We start from the raw sequence: 27,511 nt of genomic DNA on the forward strand, positions 1-27,511 counted from the left end.
GCAGGGAGCAGGTATTATCTACCTAATTAGATAATGCATGTTATAAACACTTTGCAAACCCTGAAGCACTATTTAAATGTCAACCCCCTTCCCTACCCCAAACATAGCATGTAAGTTAGAGGACCGACTTTGGAGTTGGGAAGAATGGAATTCAGTTGTGCCTCTGACACAAACTACCTCTGTAACCACAAGTAAGCCACTGAATCTCTCAATGTCCTTGACAACTCGCTCAGACTGTGAGTTAGTGAGGACTTTATGATCTGGGTCAGTGGAGGGAATTTCCACACCTGGAATGCACAGAAATGAACCCACAAATCCAAAACGACAGCAATGACAAAGTTATCATTAAAATTTTGTATGAACTTCAGGCACCAGCACTGCTGCAGTGACACAAGCCCTGGATTTGCAGTTATATCACCTCGGGTTTGAGCCCTGGCTCGGCTACTTCTCACCTCTGTGATTACCTCTGGGATATTGAACTTTCTCTGGATATCAGTTTGTTCTTCTGGAAAATGGGAGGTTATCTCAAAAGTCCCTGCTACTCTGAAAGCCTAAGATCCATGCTTTGAAGACCACTCTGAGGGTCTCAAAAGTAGAATCATGTTATCGAGAAAGGTGGTTTCCCCTTCCTTGGAGGTCTTCAGGCAGAGGCTGGGATAACAACTTTTGGGGTAACTTATGATGGACTTTTTTGGGTTTTTTTTGGGGGGGGGCACATACAGATTGCTCTAGATGGCAACTGAGAACCAAAAACACAGATTCTGGGTCCTAAGGAGCTCTCCGTGGTTCTGACCTAGACAGTCCTTCTCCTCTGATCAGTTCTTGGCTTGTGATTTGAGATGCCAGACTTTTCACTTGTCTTGCTTCTCTGCTCCTTGATCCCCTTTGCAGTACTACTCCTTGTTGTTCCTGCTGTGAATGTTATTTTAGCCTTAGAATTGCTGTGATGTGATCAGTGCTGATCTCCCCGTTTGTCCAATCGTGACTTCACTGAAGTCCTGTGAGGTATTATGTATTTAGAAAGGTGCCCTAGTGTAATGGAAGGAGTGCTGAACTTGGCATCAAGAGAGACCTCAGTTCAGATTCCAGCTTTAATGCTGAGTATTTTTATGTGTCTTGACAAGACACTTCATTTCTTTGGTCTGCCTTCCTTCTGCCTTTCTCAGATTGTGACCTCCCTTAGGACTTGGCCCAAGTTGGGTACTCTGTTTCCCCCTGGGTTATGAGCTCCTTAGAAGAGGGCACAAATTTTGTCCTTATCCATCTCCTGAGTATCTCCTAGTCAGGAGATTGCACAGAGGAAGGCTGCGTACACGGTAGGTACTCAATACATAAAAATGAAGTAAAATAGAACAGAATGGCTTTACAGATTGGCCCCATCTTTTAACACCATTAAAGGAAGGAAGAATAACTGGGATTTGGATGCTAGTAGTAAAAATTATGCTGAATGAACCTCAGGGGATAGATAGGAAGGCCGGCTGGGTCTCTTTCAAATTTAGATTTCTGTTTTTCTGTTCTAGGTGTATGGAATGCAGATACAATACTTACAATTGGCTGCTGGTCAAGCACTGTTCTCTCCAAGTCACCCTGCTCCCAGAACTCAGCAGCCACCAGCAGTGCTACCTATGCACCATAGGGAAGAGAGTTTAATCCTGATAGATTTGACATTCACCTAGAGTCATTGTAGGCTTTCCCCACACCCAGGCAACTTTCTCTGCTCTTGGCCACTGGTCTCTTCTGCCCTGGTAACTCTTTCCCCTGATGAATGGAGTTAGGCCTCAGCTAATGTTGGGCATGGAGCCCAATGACAATGGGACTTACCATAGGCAGCACTAGTTGTTGCACTGGTGTGTATATGCATACACACACATATAGTCAATTCAGAAGGTAGAGTCACTGCCATAAGTTTATTTCAACACCACCTACCCAAATTTCCTCTTTTAAGAAGATCTTGTAGTGTAGTAATCACCTGCCCTGTGGCAGCTTCCCACCTACTTGGGAGATGGTCTGAATATTTGGGGCAGGGGGAGGAGGTATTCAGGATACTGTTACTTTAAACATTTTGTGTAATGCTTAAAACAGCAAAGAATAAGGCATCAGGTTCTGACCTTACTCTGGACTTCCCAAGGCTTGGTGATGGCAGACAAGTCACATGCAGTCATCATCATTGCCCTGTAAGACAGCAAGGGCAGCATCAGAATCTACCCCTAGCTATGCCTAGATCTCCTCATATTCTACCCACATCCCACTCATGAGAAAACACGAGCCCAACAAGGAATAAGAATAATTTGCAGGCAAATTTCCAATGTGCCCCTAGAGAAGGTACCAATCATTCCTGTACCTGCTGTTCATCTAATACCCAGCTGCAGCCATCACTCACCACCCCCCACCCCAACCCATTGTTCAACTATCACTCATATCCCCAATTCAATTCAACCTTTAGGAAGGGCCTATCTGGAGTCTGTATTCAAGCATCCTCTTCACTCATCACTTAGCCCCTCTACTCCCAGTTCTCATGGCCTCTCACTTCTCCCAGAGTCCCATAGTCACAAAATATCAGAACGTGGAGGGATCTAGTCCAGGGGTGGGGAACCTGCACCTTGAGGCCACATGTGGCCCTCTAGGTCCTCAAGTGACCTGTGACAGAATCCAATTTGTTCTGTGAAGTTTGGATTCAAAGGGCCGCACTTGAGGACCTAGAGGGCCACATGCGGCCTCCGGACCACAGGTTCCCCACCCTATCTAGTCCAACCCCCTCATTTTATAGATAAGAAAATTGAGGCTCTGATAGGTGAAGGGACTTGTCCAATTAAACCTATTTAGTTTGAGGTAGAACTGGGATTTGAATCCAGATCTCTTGACTACCCTTCCTATTGTATTATGAAGCACTAGAGGCTCCTAGGTGGATAGAGCACTGGGCCTGGAGTTCCAGAAGACTTGAGTTCAAATCCAGTCTCAAACAATTACTAGCTGGGCAAGTTGCTTTTGTCTACCTCCATTTCCTCAACTGTGAAATGGGGATAATAACAGCATTTGTTTCCCAGGGTGGTTGTGAAGATCAAATGAGGTAACATTTGTAAAGCCCTCAGCACAGTACCTGGCACACAATAGGTGCTTAATAAATGCTTGTTTCTTTGTTTTCCGTTCTGCTGCCCATTATGCCACCTACTTGTTCTACATACATATGTCCAAGGGAGGGAGTATGAAGACAGAGACACCCCTACTATGTCCCTGCTACACGTAGCAGAAAGCACTGAAGAGAGCAAAGAATAACTGAGACATTTTCTATTTCTTCCAGAGGGAAGAAGAGGCATGGAAAGGAGAGTCCCTAGGAGGAATAAATATTATATTTCATTTTATCAAACCCAGAGTTAGACTGTGTTGAGATTTGAGGGTGCGAAAGGCAGGGGGAGATCCTGATGCTGTCATCTAGTGTGTTAGCTATTGCTGCCAGCTGTGTGTCATCTGTGAATTTGATAAGTATACTATCTTTGCCATTATCCAAATCACTGAAAAAATCTTTAACAGAACAGTGTCAAGCACAGCTTCCTAGAACGCTCCACCGGAGGCTCCCTTCCAAGTTGATGGCTAATAGTTACTCGCTAGGTCTGGTCATTCTATCTTTTCCATAATGAAAACAGGATTAACTATGTCAAAATGCTTTGCAGGTATCTAGGGTAACTCTATAACATTCCTTAGATCTACTCCACCCAAAAGGAAATACGTTTAGGGTGGCATGACCATACTCAACTCATTCACTGGCATGATTGAACCACAGTGAACCTTTGTGATCACCATTGCTTTTCTAGATGATCACCAAGTATCCCTTTAATTCACGTGATACTTTGGGTCTCCACGTTCTTATCTTGAAAATGATATTGATGAAGTCACTAGCACCATTTCATTATCTACATATGCCCCTTTATTATAAGAGAGTGTCATGAGTGAACCTGTCTGTCCTCCTTGAGCAGGGCCACACAAAGCCTCTGGACATGTGTGTGTGTGTGTGTGTGTGTGTATCTGTGTGTACGCACATGTGCACATGTTTGAGAGACACCCCTACGAAAAGAGCTTCTACCAAGGATCTGACCAATGGAATCCCTACAAGGGAACATTGCCAAAGGAAGACACTGGCAGAGGAGGCATCAATTAGGAAGAAAATCAACTGACCAGAGATACTGATCAGGTATGACATGGGGGCTGAGAAGAAGGGCAGATCCTGACTAGAATAATTCTGATCAAGGGGGTTTTGAACTGCAAATGGAGGGAGAAAGAAAAATTGGCTCATATTTTTTTCCATCAAGCCACAGACCCCATGAACAGTAGCAGATGTGATATAGAAAGAATTTGAGTTGAGAGACTCCAAAAAAGGGGGCATAATAATAACCACAGTCTCAGAAACCTATCATCAAAGTTCCAGATGACACAAAGCTGTCGTCAACAGATAGCCAACACAAGGGATGGCAGAGTCAGGCTCCAAAGGGTCTTGATGGGCTAGAGCATTGGGTTGAATCTAATAAGGTGAAATTCAATAAAGGTCCGTATAAAGTCTTACTGGGGTACGAAAATAAAACCCCCAACTTCACAAGCATAAGATAGGAGAAGCATGGTGAGTAAGCAGTTGTTCTGAAAAAGATCTGGGAGGTTTCAATGTATCATAAACCCAGTATGATTGTCGGAAGTGGGATGTGGCAGCCAGAGGCTTAACTTCCAGGAATAGGAAGGTGATAGGACCACTGTACTCTGCCCTCATCAAACCTCATTTGTAGTATTGTGTTCAGTTGAGGCTCTGTGGTTTAAGAAGGACGTTGACAATTCTGAAGGATTTATGATGAAAAATGCTATCTATCCCCAGTGAAAGTACTAATAGAGTCTGAATGCAAATTGAAGCATACTTTTTCTTTATTTTTCTTGGGTTTTTTTGTCTATGTTTTCATGTGTGTGTGTGTATGTGTGTGTGTGTTTTCTTTCACAACATGACTAACATGGAAATGTTTTGCATGACTGCACATGTATAGCCCATATAAATTGCTTGCTTTTCCAATGGGGGAACACAGGGAGGGAGGGAGGGAGAGAATTTAGAACTCAAAATTTTAAAAAAGTAAATGTTAAAAGTTGTTTTTACATGTAATTGAGGGAAAATAAAATATTATTTTTCAAAAAGGACATTGATAGTTAAAGTGTCCAGAGGAGGGTGGCTAGGCCTTGAGCCCATGTCATATGAGGATTGGTTGAAGGAGCTGGGAACGTAAGACTGCAGGGAGGAGGGAGTTAGAGGTAACAATTCTCTATCAGTATTTGAAAGGTTATTGGGAGGAGGGATTAGTATTTGTACTTTTAAACTTACTTAAAAAAAACAACCTCAAAACTGCACTAATACTTTTGGGATGCCCTGTATGTAGAGAAAATCTATAGGCCATTTGAAAAGGCAGAATTTTTCATGTTATTTTTTAGAGGATTTTGCCATTGAGAAAATGTATCCCAATCTTACTGTAAGTGTGCAATGTAGATCTGACTTTATGTCCTGTTTTGTAGGTTTTATATGTCTGTTGTCCTGTGTGGAGTAGATGGTGGTAAACGATAATTCAGTGTCCACTCTTTTGAAACCCTCTCCAGCACTTGGAGGTTCATTGTGAGCCCCTATTCACGACAGTCTTCATAGGAAACCCACATGGGTGTATGAGCTTATTTTTTTAAATGCCATTTGTTCTGAGGGATAGATGGTGGCTTGAAACATAAGATCCAAGAGCACATTCTTCAGAAAGTATTGTTTGCCTCAGTGATGGTGTTGTTCCTCTGTGAGATGAGTTAATGAGTTAAGCTCTTCCTGATACTATATCCAACGGCTATAGGAACTCCCATGGTCAGGTTTTTGTCCCCTGTGCTCACAACAATCGGTCTTGAATATAATTCTGGATGACATTTCAGCTCTGGTTTGAACACCCATAAATTTAAATTCTTGTTTCTCCTCTCCCCTGGATATCCAGTTAATAGGACATCATGATGAGTCAATAAAATTACCTCTCTGTAGCATAATGTCACAACATGACGTGCCCTTGTAAGTACTATAGCTGTATCCATTTTTGTTTCTCCATTGTTGCTGTGATGTTTTTAGGGGTGACTAATGACTCTAACCAGGCCTCTTTATCAAGATAGTGCACTGGTATTAATATTTTTCATTCTGAGAACGTAAGTCATCAAGACAAAAAAATACATGAAGATAAGAATTCCAAAAGGGCACGATGACCTGAGAATATCCAGGCCTCTTTTAGCAAACTCAGTTCTTTTGGGTTGTTGGGCCTGTGATGAGTCTGTTGATCCCTCCAAGCAGCATTACTACATCTCCAGGGCAGCTGGGACTCCCAATACATCCCAGTGTAATTCACCCCTGCCAAAATCAATTGGCAAGAATAACACATAACTGAGAGGTGAACAGCCCCAGATCCTGACCCGTTTCCCCTTTCTAGTAGATTTGAAGTAAGATTGCCTCTAGTAACAAATCCAAAGATATCTTTCTTTAGTAAAAAAAAAATAGACAACTGGGGTACGGTTGTTGCCATGAAAACTTTCTTCAGTTTTCAGAAGGTTCTTCCTTGTTGAACCCTATTCATGACATTCTTTTCGCCCAAAAAGCATGTCAGGGTTCAATGGTCCTGAATACTCAGGGATGATCAAGCAGTAAAAATTCATGGTCTCTAAGAAACATTGCGAGACCTTAAACCCTTTGTCAGGATCTAGTTCCTGTTTGGTTTCTACACTCCATGGGTCTATTCTTAGTCCTTCTGGGTTTTTTTTTTGTTTGTTTGCTTTTTTGGAGGGGGGGAAGGCAGGGCAATTGGGGTTAAGTGACTTGCCCAAGGTCACACAGCTAGTAAGTGTGTCAAGTGTCTGAGGCTGGATTTGAACTCAGGTATTCCTGACTCCAGGACTAGTGCTCTACTCACTGCACCACCTAGCTGCCCCTATTCTTAGTCCTTGCTTGACTCTAATGGATGCTGCATCTCTTGGGCTTACAATACAAACCATGGTAGAGCAGTAAGGTATGTACTGTGCAAACCTGTGGCATATGCTCTTTGTTTCCCTGGAAGAAAATTAGGATTTGATCCAAGGGTCATAATATTTAGAAGATCCACCAACACTTCGTTAATCAAATACTGGAAGGTTCCAATTCGAAGGGCATAACCAAGCATTCATAGTGCATGAGCTATGACCAATAGGTTGCTTTCCATTCATCCCCTGCCTGGAGTTCTAAGGAGGTTAGAGGCCCTCTCAGGTCTCAATTAGTACAGATCCCACTCCTTGGACCCTAGCCAAAGTAACTGAAATCAGTGGAAGGGGGCAGCATTTATGGTTGATAATTTCATCCAGACCTTGGTATTGAATTAAGGTATCTAGCTGGTTTCCCTTTGGGGAAACAAGTAGAAGAAAAAGAGATGCCCCTGCTAGCAGCTGGGAAGATATTTTTTCAGAGATATCCCTACAGAGACTGAGTCTGTCAGTCATTTAATGAATAAATTTGTCCATGATGAGGGATAATCTGTGGTGGAGATCTGTAAGAGAATCATAACCAAGTTATCACAGAATCTTGATCCATTCCAGCATAGAAATTCCCCCTAGCAAGTGGTTTAACCAGAGCTTCAACTATCACCTCCATGAAGAGAACATCAAAATACTTATCTTTAGATGTTGCATGATGCGGTGGAAAGTGCACTGTCCCTGGATTCGGGATGCCTGTGTCCAATCCTGTCTCAAACTCTTACTAGTTGTATTATCATGGACCTAAATTCTCAGAGCCTTAGTCTCCTCATGTTTAAAATATGGATAATAATACTCTAGCTGTTGCTGGTGGTGTTAGTGGCAGTGGTGGTGGAGGCAGATAGGTGGTGCAGCGGATAAAGTGTCTGGCCTGGAGTCAGGAAGATTCATCTTCCAGAGTTCAGCATGTCTGACCTCAGACACTTACTAGCTGTGTGGCCCTGGGCAAGTCACTTAACCCTATTTGCCTCAGTTTTCTCATCTGTAAAATGAGCTGGAGAAGGAAATGGCAAACCCACCAGTATCTTTGCCAAGAAAACCCCGAATGGGGTCATGAACAGTTGGACATGACTGAAACAACTGCAAACTTGTAGGGTGGTTGTGAAAAAAGTACTTTCCAAACCTTAAAATGCTATATTAATGAAAGTTATCACCATTACCGTGATCTTCATCCTCTTATATCACAACCTCTAGGTCCACACTGTCACCTGCTCTCTTGGATACCTCAAGTCACTGTGTTCTTCAAACTCATCTTCCCCCACCAAATCAACTTCTGTTCCCACCTTTGACATCTCTACTCAGTCATATGATCAGGCTAAAGACTCTTGGTTATCCTGGACTTTTCTTTTATCTTCCTCTTGTATATCCACAGAATCACCAAAGGTCCTATTACTTCTTTCCTTGAGACATCTCTTGAATTTACACCTGCATCTTCACTTGCTCTGTCCCAACTTTCAGCCAGGATCTTATTATCTCACATTTGACTTCCTACAACAGTTAGTCAACAGCCTCCTAATTCACCTCCCTTCCTCCAATTTCTCTATCTTCCAATCCATCCTGTATTCTATTGCTAGTGTGCTATTCCTTAATCATCTCCCTCATCACGTCACTCAACTACAGTAGTTTCTCATTAACTACATCCTTCTACCTATGAGGCAACAACTGATTATTCCTGGGTAAATGCTTGGTACTTAATGGGAAAACCTCCTATCTTCCATTGAGGGAATTAACCATAGCTAAAGAAGCCTTAGGTACGTCCAGGCCTGTACACATAGTTCTTACTTAGGGAACCTATGGGAGAAGCCTGACTCCTATTTGACACTGGGGTTATATCATCTGATTTCATATATCCACCCAGCTGCAGACATGTCTCCTAACCACCCCCACCCCACCCCAAGCCACCTGTGTCTGCTTTTTGACCCTCAATGTGTCATGTCACCAGACCCACTCCCAGATGGTGACCTCGCACTATGATCATACTTTCAAGTATGACTCTGTGTCAAAGGACCATCACTCCTATTTCCTAACTCAGATATAGCAAATATGGTTAGCTGAAGCCCCTGATTCAACCAGCTCTTGGGCTCTCCTCTTTTGCCTTAAGTAGGGGCCCCAAGTCATATTAGTCCCAAGAGTAATCACAAGAGGAGAGCTGCCTCTTTGTCTCCCATTCATCTCCTACTTCTTGGTGGTTTGCCTATCTAAATCAGAAATTCCTATCTCATGCCCATTTGCTGCCATTTTCTGAGGCTTTAGTTGGAAATCCCTGTGTTGGAGAGTCGCCTACCCAGTCAAACTCAGTAGTTGTGGGAAACCATAATGGAAACCATGACCATGATGACCATGGTGCTCCTTCAGACTGGGTAACACGGATCTCTGCTTACTCCCCTTTGCCTCCTTGCTTTCTTACTGCTCCTTACAAGTGATCCCACATTTAAATCCACCCTTTCCTCTTTCCTACCAAGGCTATAAGAACCAGGTGTCTTGATAAGAGATCCTTTAAGTCTTCATTCAACTTTTTCCTAATATCTCCATTGATACTGACTCCTCTCAACCCAGAATTGCTTGTGTAGAAACATATGATTGCAACTGCCAAAACACAGAGATACAGGCAACTAGTAATTGCTGCCCCCCATCAAAATGTTAACATTATGGTCACTGTATTGGTTTTTCAACAGGGGACACCTGAATATTGCTAAGAAATCACCCTACAAAGCACCCCCATTTTCCAGTATTGGACTGTCCTCTTACATTAGGACAATTGCTCAGTCGATAGTGGCATCTTAAAGCGCCAGCCCCCACCCCATGCCTATTCTCCCACTAAGGTCCAGGTCATAAATGCTAGTTGGTATTGGCTTAGAATGTCAATGATTGGTTTTGATGCCCCTCTAAGATGAGTGGTAATACAACATCAAGCTCAGGTAGGGGTAGGGCTGCAATCCAGGGCTGGGGGTGGGGGTGAATGTAGCGGCTGCCAAATTTGCCATCATCGCTACAATACTCCCTATTCAACAGTTCCCTGTAGTACATTCAGCTGTTTCCAGAGGCTGTAAACAATCAGGGCCAGGTCTTCCAGTGATGAAGGAGGAGGAGTAGGATCTAGGGTATTCTCAAACCACCCCTTGAGGTTGAGGGGGGCCAGACCCTCAGGCAGGTGATCAATCAGAATCATAGCCCAGGCTGTCTCAGAGAAGCCAAATCATCACAGACTCAACTAATTCCAGAAAACTGACCCTCTCCCTTCCCTCCTCATCTTTTTGAATGGAATAGCCACAACATCCAGTGAAGCCTGGGAAAGGAAAAACACCACATATGGGATATCCCAATATCTTAGTGCAGTTCTAAGCCAGCCAAGCTTAATCAAATCTAAGCCCTGTATTAAAGCACAATTTGGTCCTATCTTTTGCTCAGCTCACAGCTTTCACTTTTAAGGTGCTGAAATTTGGGGATGATATAGAAGCCAGACTCAAGTGAAACAGGACTCAATGTCCTCATGACTGAGGAGAGAGCAATGGACAGAGATGACCAAAGGGAAAACTGACTAGGGCAGACTGGGGGACAGGGCCAGTAAGCAGGGTGGGCACTGACTGTAGCAGATACTGACCTACTGGCCTGATAACTTTCTCTGATGGGCAACAGAACCATCTAAACCAATCAATTGGCCCTAGGAGTTGGTCTGTGTCACAAATGGGCCCCTCCCACAGCCTTCCCTAGCCTGTCCCTGGCATCAGGAAGCCTTCTCCTGAAACGAGTCACTCACATGACAATCTCTTTCCTTGTTGTCTCCAGGGAGAGGTACTCCACCCAGCTTTTCTTGTCTTCATATCCTTTGGATTCATCCACAATCTTCTGAAACATTGTTCTTTTTCTTAGGGGCACATGGAAAGCAGAGATCAGACATAACATGGAGAGAGATCAACCCCATGGATGGGCTGATGTCCACCCTCCTGCCTACCCCAGATCATATTTACTCTATCTTCACAAAGATTCAAACAGTAATATTCATAACCAGTAACAATGCTTTAAGGATTTTCCTTGGAAAGTTATTCCACCCCCACCCCACCCCACCCCATTCTACTCCCTCTTTCCACCTCAGCCCAAGCTTAATCTTGAAGCTCAAGCCCCTGAAGTGAATGGCTTCAATTTTGTATCTTCCTACTTTAGTATCAAATGCCCTGCTCTCCTGGGGACCTCCCCTCCCCAAGCCCTTTACACAGAGCTAGGGCCCAGCATTCCTATGGGGGACAGGGAAGGAGGTTGCCCTGTTATCCAGGGGCCTGCACTCTAGATGCTCAGGGCTCTCAGGCTTGACCATACTTGAAGTAGAGGGCTAGATCTGTGGCAATAATGGCGATGTCCATCAGGTGGATCACATGCTCGTGTTGGCGACGATTCAGGTTCTGATAGATATTCAGGCTCTGAAGCAAAGATTCCACGTTAGAACCGTCATGAGAAAGGAAGGTCATATATGTAAATGCACACTAGTTGAGAGACGCATGGTTCTTGGAGAGAGGAACATGGACAGAAACAGCTAGTCCTGAAGCCAGCAGATGGTGCTACCCCAGTGCAGAAAACAGTTTGATTCTGGGCTCCAAAAAACCTATAATGTATCTTCCCAATTTAGGAAACAGTTTGATCTAACAAACAGTGAACTAAAAACAATTGGTTTAATAAAACTCTCCTTGCCATTTGAACTCAATGAAAGGGTTTCAAAATTATTTTAGTAGAAGCATCAAGAAGCAACCCCCTCCCCTGAGATCATCCCATCCAGGCTTCCAGCCAAGACAGGATTCCTTTCTCTTCCCTCCCCAGCTTGGGACCAATAATGGACTTTTTATGAATTCAATATAGGTGAATTTTTAAAAATGAACTTAATTAACTTAATTGCCTTTTCTATTGTGGCTTTTTTAAAAAATAAAAATGATTTCTTTTTATTGTATTTTATTACTTTTTAAAACCCTGGGAACCACTTTTTCTCTGCATTTTTTCAGTTCCTTGATCCCTAGGCCCATAGAATCTCATTTTATTGTTTACTGCCCCAGAGCCATTGTATGTGTATATATATGTATGTGTACACGACTATAGGCATGTGTGTACATGTGTGTGCGTGCGTGTGTGTATGTGTGTATGTCTGGAGTGGAGTGAGGTTATGGTTAGAAATGGTGGGGTGGGGTATGGGAGTTTTCTGGAGCATTTGGGGGAATGTTAAAGATTGTGAGGTTAGGGGGCAGCTAGGTGGCTCAGTGAGTAGAGCACTGGCCCTGAAGTCAGGAGGACCCGAGTTCAAATCCGGCCTCAGACACCTGACACACTGGCTGTGTGACCTTGGGCAAGTTACTTAACCCCAATCACCATTCCTTCTCCCCTCAAAAAAAAAGGATTGTGGGGTTGTTTCTTCTAGGTTTTAAGTGGCTATGAAGGGTTGGAGTTTTGAAGTAGCTGCACCCCAAAAAGCTAAAACTCCCTGCCCAATCCCTCCTTAGCACCAGCTATGATCCCAAACTTGCCACCAATAGGGCACTACTACAGACCTCTTCTGCAAGCAAGAACTTCCCAAACTCCAGATGGTGTCTTTCTAGAATCGATGAGCCATGAAGCTTTGCTAATGGATTCTGGGATCTGTTCATGCAGGTTTGTGTTGAAAAAAAAATAATGGTAGTTAGCAGGTGGACAATTAACCTTAGGAACAAAGAAAAATCAGAAGTGCTATGTGTGTCTGATCAGTGAGGAGGCTCTACTATCTCCCCTTTTTCTAGAGATCCCATCTCTTGGTTCAGAGAGTCCATCTTCCTTCTGCTCATGCTTCATGCTCTCCTCCAATAGGAGGAGATCTAGGCCCAACCTCATTGTCCTTTGGGGCCCAGAGGGGTGGCATCTGTAGAAGGAGTTCCCCATCCCTTCCCCACTAAGTCCTTCTAACTATGTTCACATTGGATGCATAGAGTTAACCTTCCACCACACCTTGGGTACCAATGATTATGACCATTTTATCAAAAACTCTCCTCCCTCACTTCTCTACCTCTCAGGATCTCAAAAATAAGACTAGAGTATGACTTTCAGGGGAAGGGAATTCCCTAAAAGATTGACATAAACAGGAAAATTCTTCCCAAACCCAGGGCATTTCAAATGCAGTTCAGTTGAGAAAATCATGCACTTCTGGGGAAATAGAGGTATTATGTATGACAATATCCTTACTTTGGCTGATAGTGATGGTTTTTTTTTGTGCTAATAATAAATTAAATTTTATTTTTTTTACAGTTAACCCAAATCTACTTTTTCTCCCTCCTACCTCCTAGTAGTTATAACTTGAAAGGGATCCTCCTCCTAACCCCTCCACTTCATCCCTAAACCTGGAGAGAGTAAGCTTCATCCTAGGAGAGCACCTACTTCATCTGGTAGAGGTTGTTGGTTCCCCTGTGGTCAATGTCATGGCATAGACCAGCTGTAACCATGGCAAAAGCTTCCAGATCTGTGTAGTAGTCCTTCAATTTGCCCGTCTGCAGGAAACAAGAGAGCTGCCATTTAGCCTCTCTGCAGTTCTTAACAGTGTCAATCATTTTTCCTTCCTGGATACCATCTCCTGTGTTGCATCCCATTACACTGGTCTTTCCCTCCCAGCTTCCTTCTTCCTCTCTGATCACTCCTCAGTCTCCTTTGCTGGATCTTCATCTACCTCCCCCCCTCAACATTGGGTATTCCCCCAAAGCTTTGGTCTAGATCCTCTTCTCATCTTTCTCTGTACTTTCTCTCATGGTAACTTCATCCTTCTCTCATGGGTTCAATCATCATCTCTCTGAAAATGACTCACAGATCTATATATTCATCCCCGATCTCTACTGAATTCCAGCCTTGAATTACCAACTGGCTCAGCACATTTCCTTCCAAATAAAGTCTTTTAGTCACTCCTAGGCTTCCTGTGAATTATTGGCTTTTTGCCAACTGGGGGTTCTGCCCTAGCTGATATCTTCACCAGGTCATGAAGCCCTTCCCAAAGCAGGGTCATTACACAACAAACTCCCTAGTCCTCTTTCACTCTGGAACATTAACTGTGCTTATGCCCTGGGCACTCAGCTTCAACGCTCACCAGAGATGTCTTCTAGTGAGGGTCAACTCATCACTTCTTAAGGTGGCCCATTCCATATTTGGATAGCTCCAATTTTTAGGAAGCTTTTCCTCACTTTTAGCTAAAAACTGCCTCTCTGTCCTTTCCACCCAATATTCCTAGTTCTGCACTCTTAGGGCCCAGTAGAATGAGCTGGAGCCCATCTTTCCCATGACAGCCTTTCAACTACTTGGAGATGCTCATCATGTCTTCCTAGGTTTGTTCTTCTACAAGCTAAATATTCACATTTCTTTCATCTGATCCACGTGGTCTGCTCTCTACTTCCTTTAGGTTATCCTTCTCTGGAAGTGATCTAGATAATATAATTTCTTTCCTAAACTGTGACACCCCATACTGGACACCATATTTTAGATAATATGGTTGGAAGAAGGCAGAGGACATTGAGATTATCACCCTCCAACCTCTCCTTCCTCCTGCCATCCTGCACTGCCATGTTCTGGATGTTGTACTTATCTCAATGGAGTTAAAGATTGAATTAGCCTTTGGGGCTGCCATGCCCCTCTATTGCTATCTCATATTGAGCTTGCAGTCCACTAAAAACCCCAGATCTTTTCCCCTACAAATTGATTATCCAGTCCCAATTACCCCTATTCTGTGCAATTGATTTTTTTTAATACAAGAGAAAGATTTTCATTTTACCTTTGTTAAATCATTTTCACAAAATTTTGTCCGTTGTTTTGGCCTCCTAACCTATTTTGGGACTCCAGTTGTTCATTGCCATTTTTACTGAAGCTAAACTATTTCAAAGCTGCAATGGGGTTGTTGAAATTCTGCATATCAAAGTGTATTCAAAGTCAGGGAAATGTCCTTTCCTTCATTTCCCTCTCATCCTTATTCCTGGATCTTGGACTTCCAAACTGTGCTTTATAATCCTGGAACTTTTCTCAGTATTTCAGGTCTCCTTAACTGGAAATATGTAACTATCCCTGAGGCTTTGTCAACCTGAAACATCCCTCTGTAAAACACACTTACTTCTCCTATTACTCTTCCTAAAGTCTATGTTTTTTGACCCAGGCTGGCCTTTACTTCATTCTCCTCCCAGCCCTGTTCCTGGCTTCTAGATCTCAATATCATGCCCTGGTGCTGAGTACTTTCTATCCTATTCTCTCCACACACCTGCCTTTCAGCTTCCTTTTATGTGCTATCTTCTCTCATTAGAATATAAGCTTCCTGAGGGCAGGGACTATATTTCTTTTTGTTTGTATTTGTATTAAATGTATTTATGTCTGTCTTTCCTTCCCTCCCTTCTTCTCTACCTCTTACCCTTCCTTCCTCCCTTCCTTCCTTCTTTCCTTCCTTCCTTCCTTCTTTCCTTCCTTTCTTCCTTCCTTCCTTCATTCCTTCCTTCCTTCCTCCCTTCTTTCCTTCCTTCCTTCCTTCCTTCCTTCCTTCCTTCCTTCCTTCTTTCCTTCCTTCCTTCCTTCCTTCTTTCCTTCCTTCCTTCCTTCCTTCTTTCCTATTATGATTCTTGTCAGAGCTTGCTGAGGGCTAGGTAAGGTCACATGGGCCCAAAGATCCCTGCCTGGGAGTGAGAATCCATAAAACACATACCATGAGAAGTGTGAACATGGTTTGGGCCACATTAAAGCCATGGCGCCAGTTATGGTAAGTGATTCTTCGGTATCCTTTGCTGACCGAATATAAGAACCGAACTAGGACCTGAGAAGAGAGTGAGAGAAAGAACAGTGGTTAGGCCTATGTCTCCTTATATGCTTATAACAGTCCTCTAACTGGTCTCCTTGCCTTTAGTTGAGTCTCTCTCCAGCCCGTCCCCCATACTGTTGCCTGAGTAACTTTCACAATGCTCCATTTTGATCATGTTACTCAAATTGGCAGCAAAATAAAATTAAAAAATGCCTTATCCTATGTTCAAGGCTATCCACAATCTAGCTCAGCCTAGGTTTAGTATGATATAAGGAAAAGCTTCCTAGCAATTAGAGCTGTGCACAAGTGGATTAAGCTTCCCCAAGCATTAGTGAGCTCCACTTACCACAGGTCTTCAAGCTGGGGATATTATGGGAAGCTAAATTAAACAGGTTCTGCTTGGTGCCAAAGAGCAGAACAAGGAGCAATAGATAGAAGTTGTGGGGCAGGGGGCAGGTTTTGACTCAATGCAAGTGTAGGGAGAACTGCAATATTGACTCCTAATGGAAACCAGGGCAAAGGCATCCAGCTCCAAAAATTCTACTTGGCTCTTTTCAATCCTCTGGTGCAGCTGATTTGCTTGGCCACCAGGGACATTATGAGAATGCCACTTAAAAAGTCTCCTCACCTCAGCTCCAATTACTTTCTTTATCCTTGGGAATTTCACTTAACAAAACTGCGAAAGAGCCCGTTAAAGCTGGACAGACGAGAATTCTCCTGTCTCCCTGCTTCCCATCCCCACAAAGCCCCTGATTCCCATGCAGATCAACTCAGGAGTAAGACCAAAAAGGGCCATGTGGAAAGAGTGAAGCTGCACTTTTCACAAACCAACAAAATTACCAGTGTTTGAAGCATAGGTTGGATGACCACTTTTTAGGGGTGACATCAAATGTATTTCTGCTCAATATGGTTGGACTGTTGAAAATTTTTGAATATATAATCATTCCTTTTCTAGCTTTCTCCAACACCATACTCTCCAAGACCATGTTCAGCCCAAGTAGACTTCCAGGTGTTCCTTGATCTCTTCCTTTTCTTACTCATCTACCTTTGCTCATGCCACACCCACACCTGGAATGAATTTTTCACCCTCCACATGTCCCTTCAGAGCCCCACACCAGTGCTAATTCTTCCAGGAACCTCACCAAACCTTTCAGCTTAAAATGATCCCTCCCTCATAGAGTTTCTCTGCGCACTTTGACCTCACCTTTGTAATAATCTCACTCTCCCTTGTGTGACTGTTACTTGTGTACAGTCTCTCTACTCATGGATTGTTACTTCCTTGAGTAAAGGGTCTGTGTTATTTCTATGTACATTTGCTGTGTATTTATGTCTATCTTCATTTTCCTTACATGAAGTGCAGGGTTCTGAACATGGTTTGTAGTTAATAAATAGCTGAATGGCTGTTGGATTTCATTCTCTGATCTCTCCAGATCCCTAATTTTCAGATTTCTGCACCAAAAATGCTACATGTGGTCTTTCTGACTGCTATTACTCTCCTCCCATCTTCCTTCCATCATCACATCATCTCTCTGTCCTTATTACCCTCCTGTCCTCTCATTAAACCATCATCCTGCATTCCTTCCCCTTTCCTTCCCCTTTTCTTCCCCCCTCTGCCCTTCCCCCATCATCCTTTTGTGCTCCAATTGCCCTGTCTCATCCCAGAGGGAAAAGTAAGAACAAATGAGTTGGTGGGAGAGTCAGACTAGGTCTTCGGGTGACCATCGCCTTTTTCCTACCTCCTGGGGGATCTGGAACTTCTTGACCACACCCAGCTCATAGTACATCTGGATCCCACATTTCACCAGCTCCAGCTCCGTACATTCCAGGTCTGAGAAGTGGAACTCATAGATGTCAAACTTGGTAGGTCCTGGCAGCTCGACTTTCTAAGGGGAGTGCAGGATTTGGATCAGAATCTCAGGGTGATTATCCATAATTAATCCCAGGTCAAAAACTCTGGGAGTCTAAGACATAGGAAAAGAATGAGTGGAAGGTCAGAAAGTGGGCCTTTTATTACAAAGATATGTTCTGTGAAATGTGATTATGGAATGATAAGTATAAGTGTGCCTGAATGTGTGTACGTCATGTGCTTTTGTGTATATACATACATATATATACATATACAGATAGATATACACATACATATATGTATATATGTGCTGAGGCTATCTGGTATAGTGAATAGAGAACTGGCCTCAGAGTCAGGAAGTCCTGGGTTCCGATCTTGCCTCTGGTACATACTGGCAAATCATTCAATATCTCAGTGCCCCAGGCAACTCTCTAAGACTAGAAATTGAAGAGAAGGCATTGACCATGATTGATCAAGGGCGATTCCTCACCCAGGTGTTTCCTATACCAAGAAAATCACGGGTCCATTCCCTATCCCTACTGTGTACCAATGTATTTGTGTGTGTATGTGTGTGTGTGTGTGTCCCTGTGTGAAGAGGGTTTGGTTTTGACAGAGAAAGACAGAGAGCCATCAAACAAAAGATATAGAAAGACAAAAGATTGATAGACCATTTCCTGGGGATGTACCTGCACCTTCCCACCCACCCCACCGCCACCCCAAGCCCTGTCCTTTGCTCCACCAGGCTACCACCCCTGTATCTGCCTGGCATGACTGACCCCTTACCAGGATTGCTCTGAGCTCATCTTCATCACAGTCCATGGGTTCTCTCCCCAGCCGTTCTCTTGTTGGCTAAAGAAACAACATAATCCACAGGCCAGAGTTAGAACTTCAGACACTCTGTGAGGCTCCCTCCTGCTCCCTCTATTCTCCTCATGGTGCCTCCCCTTATTGGGTTTATGAATGTGGTTTTCTGGAGATTCCTAAACTTGCTGGGATACCATCTCATCGGGCACTAGAACCTCTGTTCCCTTATGAATCAGGAATGTGTCAGCCATACTCTTTTTGAGACTTAACCTGGGTCCTTTGGTGCCCTGCTTAGGGGGCAGGTGCATATACTAGGTCTCCAGGAAACCAAAGCCAGAGAAACTCATAGTAATAGGTACCAGGCCCTGCCCAAGCAGGTGATGTCATTCCTATGACACTCTAAGGGTGTATCATCATACGTCAATGTCTACATAGTTTAGTGCATAGAGCAGGGGTCAGTGAATTAATGGGCCCCTCTTTTGTTTAAAAAATATTTTACTTGGACTCTTGAGACAAATGTGCTTCTCCCTCATACCCACCACCCCAGTCAGGACCTCTCTGGTCCAAATTTCCAAATTTAAGTTTCACATAGACAAACACACCACAGAAGGGGGAAAGAAAACATCTGGAGCCCAAGAACACAAAGCAGTTTGCTAACAGTAATCTCCAGTAGACTCAGGCTGGATGTTTAATTTTCAATGAGTGAATATGAGCACATGTACTCAGAGGTGCAGACATAGGCAGGTATAGAAACAGACCTAGGCATAACAGCTCACAAGCACTCAAAAAGGCCCATACAGTTACCCATGGGGGAAAGCAGACGAATTCCTGGGCACTTGTGCTTGAGCACATAGAGAAAGACACATAGACACAGACAAACACACACACACATGTAAACACAAGAAGTTCTATGGAAAATAGTACCAGCACTTCCTGGATTTCATCCTTATCACATCTCACGTGGTACAACACCATGTCTTGGGCAATGTCCTTTCGGTTTTCCAGTTTATTCATCTTGTCATAGGTATCAGGGTTGAGCACAGACCAGCCAAGGAATTGTGTTAGAGACTAAAAAAGAAATGCAGGCAAGAGCATCATGTTGGCCAGTGTGGCATATGTATTAAAGCATTAACATAGTTGCTATCTTTATTCAAAGTGCAGGATGGTTTCCATCCTGGAAAAGAACACTTCTTCACTCTCCAGGTTATCAGAGAATTGGAAGTGTTTCTTTAGGAAGAAAGGAAGGAAGAGAAAGAAAGGAAAGAAAAGAAAGAGAATGAAAGGAAGGAAAGAAGGAAGGAATAAAGAGAAGGAAAGGAAGGAAGAGAAAGAGAAAGAAAGGAAAGAAGAGAAATAAAGAATGGATGAAAGGGAGAAAGGAAGGAAGAAAGAGAAGGAAAGGAAGGAAGGAAGAAAAGAAAGAAGTGTTTCAGTGGGAATAAGAAGAAAACAGTTCTGAAGAAGAACAAGGAAATTTTTTGCCTGTGCCAGGAGGTTAGAAGCTATAGGAATGTGATGGAGGAGAAAGGAAGAACATCTGAGCACCTGAAACTGAATAACAGATAAAAGTGCGGTGGCGGTGGGGTGGGGGGGAGATGCTGTAGTTGGCTTGAAATGGTTGTCTAGCAATGATGATCACATTTTTTTGTGTGAGCATTTACACTTCGAAAATAGCTAAATGCTACAAATCAGGGCACAATTTTTGTTGTTGTTGTAGTTGACTATAGACTTAAAAAAGCAATGGAGAAAAATGTTGATAGTGAAGATTAAGCTTCCCAAATGTGTTATGTATAATTTTTTTCTGAAAAGTCGGTTATTAAATGTTTACCCACATATTCCTGGATATAGGGTGCTCCTTGAAAAGGCAAGCATACCAGTCCTAATAAGCACTTACACATTCCCTAAGAAATGATCAAGTGGATATGAAGATGTGGCCAGGTGATGGACCTCATTCAGCAAGAACACAGTACATCTCATTCCCTAAGAATGAGGCATACCTGACAAAAATAATATCAAAGTAGGATGCCTCCCTAAGAGAACCCAAATGTGATGGAGAACATATGGAGTCTTATCAAATTTGATGAATGCTACCCACTTCTGCTGATTCACAGGGCTACAAAGAAAATATCCAGAAGGAATCCAGGAAGCATTTCTAAGGATTGAGGAGTTTTTAGCAAGGAATTAGGAGCTTATGGAGAGTAGGAACGATGTTTGCGTCATTGTTGCTAATCAAAAGCAAGGATTTCAGAAGAGAAAGGCAGATTTGGGAAGTAAGTAACTGGATAAGAAGGCAGCGCCTGAGAACGAGATTTGGATTTCTGGCCCATGGTTTAAAATATAAGAATGCCAGGCTCTTGGTCAGGAACAAATTTCACGTAAGAATACCTGGTTTAGAAACTGACAACGACATCTAAGCAAATGTTTGCATTTGCCCAAACTCTTACAAACTTAACCAAAGTGTTTTAAACTTAAAAGCAAGGAGGAAGGAGAAAAGTGCCTATGTATGTCCAGCAAGCTAGATGCCATGGAAAGTATAGAGAAATGTAGAAAGCTAGACTATAGAAACACTAGCAGTAGAGATGCCCAGGATTTCATAGTCGTCAAAATCCAAGAAAAGACACAGAAATAAAATCCATGGCTGCAGATGTCTATTAAAAAAACCCAAACAAACCAAAAAACAAAACTGGAAAAGATCTGAGGGTCTTTAGTAAGTTCAATATGAGTGAACCTGTGATATCACAGCTAACAGAGACAAAACTTCCAGGAATAAGGTGGTGATACTTATACCTCTCTTCTTGTCAGACTGCACCTGGAGTATTATATTCAATTCTAGGCTCCCCACTTTAGAAAGGCCATTGATAAACTGGCAGGCACCCAGAATGGTGAATAGCCTTGAACTCATGCCACGTGAGGCAGCTAGGTGGTGTAGAGAGAGCACTGGGTCTGGGGTCAGGAAAACCCGAGGTTAAATCCAGTCTTAGACGCTTAGCTGTATGTGTTTGAGCAAGTCGACTAAATCTCTTTTTGCCTCAGTTTCTTCAACTATAAAATGGGCATGATAATAAAATAACACCTGTCTCCCAGTGTTGCTACAAGGATCAAATGAGATAATATTTGTAAAGCACATTAACATAATGGCGGGCACATAGTAGGTGCTATGTAAATGAAGGAAGGAATATTGAAAGAAGACTATGGGATGCCTTTATTGCATCATGGTGGAAAAACTCCTAGACCATAAATGTAAAAGTTGAAATACAAATGTAGATTTTCATAATGTGTCTAACAAATAAAGCTATGAAATAAAAAATGCTAGCTATTATTATGAGGATCAATCAAAGAATGGAAAAGATAATAAATAACATAAAAGAGATCAAGATGGAGAAGAAAATAATAATAATAATTTACATTTTTATATTTTTATATATTTACATTTATAAATATTTACATATTTATTTAGTAATTTATATACTACTTTAAAATTCTCAAAGTGATTTACCTATATCATCTCATTTGATACAACCACCTTTGGAGGTAGCTATCATTTATCCTCATTTTACAGATAAGGAATCTGAAGCTAAGAGAATAAATGACCTTCCCAGGGTCACACAACTAGCAAATGTTGGAGGCGAGATTTCAACTGCACTTCTACTTATGTCAAGTCCAGCTCTCTGTCCACTCAGAAGGGTTGTCACACAGAAGGGGGATTAGATTTGTTCTGCTTGGCCCTAGAAGGCAGAACCAGGAGCAATGAATGGCAGTTCCAGCAAGGCATATTCTGGTACAATGTAAGAAAAAAATTTCCTGTTGATTGAAGCTGTCCAATGGGTTGCCTCAGAAAGTGACAGGTCCCCCCCTCAATTGAAGTCCTCAAGGAAATGCTGAAATAATACAATTTCCTCTTTTTTTCTAGAGGTTATACCACATATAACTTGGCTTCTGAAATTCCTCCCGACTCTGAAATTCTGAGAATGGTGAGATGACAAGAAACCACTCCATAGAAGCATTAGCTTAAGCCTTTCAGATTAGAGAACAGTAGACCTAGTGGGGCATGTTCACTAGCTTCCAGAACTTTATAGGGTGGCATGTGGAAAAAAGCTTGGAAAAAATTGGTTCCACTTGAACCTAAACAGAGGAACTAGGCCAATAGAAGGAAGATCTTCCCAACATCTGTAAAATGGATAACTGTACTGATAGTATCTACTTCATATTATATAACATACTATGTAATATATGTAATGTAATACTATATTATTATTACTAATAATAGTAACAAAGACTAACAGAATAAGTTTTTTATTGTTCCGAGTTAATGGCTTCCTTGTCATTGGAAGTCTTCAAGTATAGCCCGGATAACCACTCATTGGGGAATCATAGATGTAGAGCTAAAAGGGGGCATTTTGGGTCATCTAGGCCAACTTCTTCATTTTACAGCTGAGAAAAATGAGAGACCCCAAGGTCACACAGAGAGTGAATGATCAGCTAAGGACGTAGTCCTCCATGCCCTCCAACTCCAAGTCCAGTGCTCTGTCCACCTCACCACAATGCTTACATAGGGAGTATTTTTGTTAAAGTACAGACTGAGTCAACCTCTGAGTTTCCCTCTAACTCTAAGATTCTATGATGTTTTCTTGTCCTTTTCCCCACCAGGACTATGTCATATCCTCCAAATCAGGCAACATGATGATGGAAGAGGTGGAAGAAACTCCTGATTGACCAGGTTTGGAGTAAGGGATTGTGAGCTCTTTCAATGCTCCAGTTTTAAACCCAAAAGATGTTAGCTTCGAAAGTTCCATTCCCATACCCAGAACACTTTTCTCTTCAATATTCTGTCCTATATCCAGAACACTTTGATTCCCAAATGTCTATTTGCATACTTCTAACATTTTGCTCCCTAATGCTCTGTTCCCATACCCAGAACATTCTATCTCTCAAAGGTCTAACCCCATACCTGTAAGACTTTGACCTATAACCCCTGTTTATCATTTCCAGAATACTCTGATTCCTGTGCTCAGGATACTTTGGCCTATAATGTTCTGTTTTCATACACAGGACAGTTTTTACCTCCATAAGAACTTCATCTTGTTCATCAAAGGGTTTCCCATCTTTCCTGTTGTAAAAAGTAGCAACGCCAACAATCTCCTCTTTTTTGTTGACTATAGGCATGGAGAGGACATTTTTTATAATCCATCCAGAGTCATCTAGTGGCCCTTCCTAAATGAAGACAGAAACAAAGAATGACCAAGTACTAGGGAACTTTATTTCTGAATTTGTCACATAGGAAGCATTGATGCCACTTGCTTGCCTCTCAGGCAGAGACAATTTTGTGTGCATCATCTCCGAAGAGAAGCAATTTTTTCCTCAAACAATAGGCAATTCTTATCGACAACCAGACAAACACTCACCTGAAATTCAAACATCTCATCTGCAGGGGCATTCATAATGTTACAGATCTGGGGAAGGATCAGAAAAATAATTTCACCAAGAGCGGCTACAGCATCAGATGGAATTTGAAAGAGTTACTTGACCCGCAACCTCATACACAAACAATCGTGCCTCTAAATGGATGGATGGGTACAAACAAATACATTCACATTCACTAAACCCAAGGGGGTGGGGGGTGGGGAGGATGAGGGAAGATAGCTATGTCCTTAAATAGCTGAGCATAAGTGCCAATAGCTTATATCATGTGTACCAGCCTCAAGCCTCTAATGACATTAGAATGACCCAAAGGACTTACAAAGCCACTTTCTGCTACGTAGGTTGGGAGGCCACTGACCAGTGCCCAGTGATCCGCTGGGGGAGTTCTGGGGGAAAGAGAAATGCAGAATAGTCTTATCCAGCCTAACATTCATCAGAAATACTTGTGCTTAGAATCTGTCTCACACACATATGTGTATGTATGGAAGCTCCCAGTAGTAGCGATGATCATGGAAAGAGAAAGTTGACTGTCTTTGCATGTCTTGATGACGTGGAGTCAGCCATGGCCAAGGGACAACTATGAAATAGAACTAGATTGAGGGTGGGTCATGAGTTCAGCTCAAGTCAAATCTTTTTTTTTCTAGAACTATTGGATTAAAATGGGCAGATTGGCCAGTTTGCTTATGAGCCACTCTCAGATCCAGACCTGGGGAGAAGAGCAGGAAAAACAATGGTATGGTACAGTGGGAACTGGGCTATGAAGGTCATGGGCCACTATGGGGTTGGAGGGTCTGGTTCAAATATACTTATGTATAAATGCATGCTTTTACCATGTTTTCTTGTATTATAGTTATTTGCATATTTGTCTTTCTATCTTATTAGAGTGTAAGCTCCTTGAGAAATTGTATTCCCATTATTTATCTTCTTATGCCCCTAAGTGCCTTGCACAAAGTAGATGCTTCATAAATATTTATTTAATTGAATCAAGTGACTTATCAAAAGTCACACAAATAGTGAGTGAGAGGGCTGGGACTAGTCCAGATCTCATTCCTTTTCTGGGACACTTTCCATTTTACTGATCTCGGTTCCTGAATGGCAGATTTCAAATGGGCCATTGAAAAGAATTAGGGGAAATCCAGGGATATTCTTGACCTGTGGGGTCAAGATTCAGGAGGGTGCCCCTGTTCTCTTTTGTCACCCCAAACGTTCCCTGCAGTTTCTTCATCAACAGGTTCTGGGCTGGCCAAGGTGGTATCTGTGTGTTTGTGTGTGTGTGTGTGTGTGTGTGTGTGTGTGGTGTGTGTGTGTGTGTATGTGAGAGAGAGAGAGAGAGAGAGAGAGAGAGAGAGAGAGAGAGAGATTCCATAAGAAAGGGGTCTTCAAAGTCCTTTTCTGAGCAAAACCATCCCCCTCTCATTGTATTTATGTGTGTCACATTGTGTTACATGTTAGTTCAATAGGATTCAATTAATACAAATAAACAAACATTTACCTAGTGCCTACAATGTGCTAGGCATTCTGTTACAGTATATTATACCGTTTCATGGTGTTTCTCGGTGCCATGCTTTTATACCAAATTATATTGAGTATGTTATATGGTATTTCCCCTTCATTTATACCTCTAACAACTTCCATAAGGGCCTGCTCACTTACGGAATGACTTTAATATCTTCTTTGCCATGAAGGATATAGTCAATTACTTTGTAAAACTGGATTTCCTTTAAAAAAAAAAAGATACCAAATTGTTACAGGTTTTTCTAGAATCCTGCTCTCTACTGGACCCCACCAAGTGATAAAGGCTGTTGTAGACCTATCTTGAGATCACACCCATAAGGGAGGCTGAGCACCCATGCACGAACACCCACATACACCCAGAGGGTCATAGAGCTGGAAGGAACTATAGAGGTCATTTAGTCCAGTCCTATCATTTTATAGGGGCAGAAACCAAGGCCCAGAGAGAAAAGTCACTTGGCTAAGTTCACACAGGGGTTAAGTAGTTGAACTGGAACTCTAACTTAGGTCCTTGGACTCCAAATTCAATGATCTTCCTGTTATACCTTTGTACTCCAAACATACATATGCTCGTATACCCAGTCACATTCATACACAAACACACACAAGACACACATACATGAAGACACACAAATATATGCAGATGCAAATAGATATGTATATCTATATCTGTATCTGTGTACATATGTGTGTGTATTCCACACATCCAGCCTCGCTCTCCAACATAAATGTGCACACATACTCTGATATACTTTGCCACACACAATATTCTTATAGTCATTCACACGGCTGCACACACATATCTATTCAGATTCATAACCACCCATATATACTTATAATTACACAGAGACACAGAAGTGCAAATACACATACACTCAGCCACCTAAAAACCTCACATTGTACACCCATATTCTGACATACCCAGCCACACAAATCAGTCACCCACGTGTGCATTTTCACTCTCAAGATTATGAACACCAATGCAGCTGAGCTGTACCATCAGGCCCAGATTTGGGCCTACCATGATCCCATAGAGTTAGGGTCACTTTTCTCAGCCTCTACCCTTGGCCGGGTCTCCCCTTTCTCCTCTTTCCCCCACAAAGGGTTATCCTAAGCCTAAAGGAGACCAATGACTCCCAACAGAAACACCTCAGTAACTCACTCTGCCATCAGGAGTTCGGGGCCCTGAATATGGTTGAGCTTCTCCCATAAGCACTGGCCACACATCAAAGAATTCCTACAGGGGAGAGGAAGGCATTGTGGTTAATACTGGACAGACTTCTGTGGAGGACTTAGGAAAAGAGTCAGACTCTGAGACAGCAGGAGACGTGTGCTTAGCTCTGGAGGATGTCATCGCTCTGTCAGTCCTTATGTGACTCACCTTCTCCTTAGTCATATCCAGGAGGCCCACAGAGTAGCGGTCACAGTTTAGGTAGGCTCGGACTGTGTAAAAGGCCTTGTGGAATTGTCTCTCAATATCCGTAAGCTCCTCAAACACCTTATTGGCGGACCAAAGCAGTACCTGAGGACAAACACACCCAGTTGTGCCCTGTGGTGCTCTCAGCCACCCACACTTCTGTTAAGTACAGCTGCTTGATCATGGGGGAGGGCTAGTGGTGGGAGACGAAAGATGGGAAATAATGGAAAACGTTTCTAAAGCAAAGAAGAAAAGGGATCCATGCTGGAAAATGAATGGAATGATCCAGGCCACCTTCACAGAGCATTTCTATGTGCCCAGCCTCTCATGCGGTTACAAACTGAGGGAAAGGAACAGGTAGTAGGACCAGGCTGGACCCAAGGAGAGCTCAGAATCTGGGAGAGAGGGAAGAGGAACAGGTTTAGACCCTGCTCTCAGTGAGTTCCCACCCAACATGGGATAGAAAGGGTATAGTTTTAATATACCCTCTGCAACTTGAATTTTTCTTTTTCTCTCCTCTCAACCTTGGCCAACCAGACATGGGACCTGATCCTTCAACAAGAGAACTTTACTCCATTGGGTTCAGTCTTCTCTAGAGGGCCAACATACCTGGATGAGTTGATAAAATACTTCCCCTTCCCCCCATGGAAAATGTGGGAGAGCAGGACTGGAGGACAGTCCTACAAGTATGAGAGCAGGGAGGGGGAGAAGAAAA

At 42.7% G+C, this 27,511-nt stretch overlaps 1 protein-coding gene across 1 annotated transcript in view; it reads right to left on the minus strand.

The window, feature by feature from the left end:
* PDE6B (phosphodiesterase 6B) overlaps window positions 1-27,511 on the minus strand; it is a 77,805-nt gene that overhangs the window by 9,987 nt on the left and 40,307 nt on the right. Inside the window, exons 4-19 of the mRNA XM_036763912.1 lie at window positions 26,761-26,901; window positions 26,542-26,616; window positions 25,521-25,585; window positions 24,187-24,253; window positions 23,852-23,899; window positions 23,511-23,660; window positions 19,374-19,517; window positions 18,429-18,494; window positions 17,536-17,682; window positions 15,707-15,814; window positions 13,420-13,529; window positions 12,564-12,651; window positions 11,350-11,450; window positions 10,793-10,900; window positions 2,109-2,172; window positions 1,549-1,623 (exon numbers count right to left, since the gene is read on the minus strand). Of these exons, the coding sequence (XP_036619807.1) occupies window positions 1,549-1,623; window positions 2,109-2,172; window positions 10,793-10,900; window positions 11,350-11,450; window positions 12,564-12,651; window positions 13,420-13,529; window positions 15,707-15,814; window positions 17,536-17,682; window positions 18,429-18,494; window positions 19,374-19,517; window positions 23,511-23,660; window positions 23,852-23,899; window positions 24,187-24,253; window positions 25,521-25,585; window positions 26,542-26,616; window positions 26,761-26,901 (1,557 nt within the window). The remainder of the gene's footprint in view (window positions 1-1,548; window positions 1,624-2,108; window positions 2,173-10,792; window positions 10,901-11,349; window positions 11,451-12,563; window positions 12,652-13,419; window positions 13,530-15,706; window positions 15,815-17,535; window positions 17,683-18,428; window positions 18,495-19,373; window positions 19,518-23,510; window positions 23,661-23,851; window positions 23,900-24,186; window positions 24,254-25,520; window positions 25,586-26,541; window positions 26,617-26,760; window positions 26,902-27,511) is intronic.

The sequence above is a fragment of the Trichosurus vulpecula genome, chromosome 6, assembly GCF_011100635.1.
Source record: "Trichosurus vulpecula isolate mTriVul1 chromosome 6, mTriVul1.pri, whole genome shotgun sequence".
NCBI classification, from domain to species: Eukaryota; Metazoa; Chordata; class Mammalia; order Diprotodontia; family Phalangeridae; genus Trichosurus; species Trichosurus vulpecula.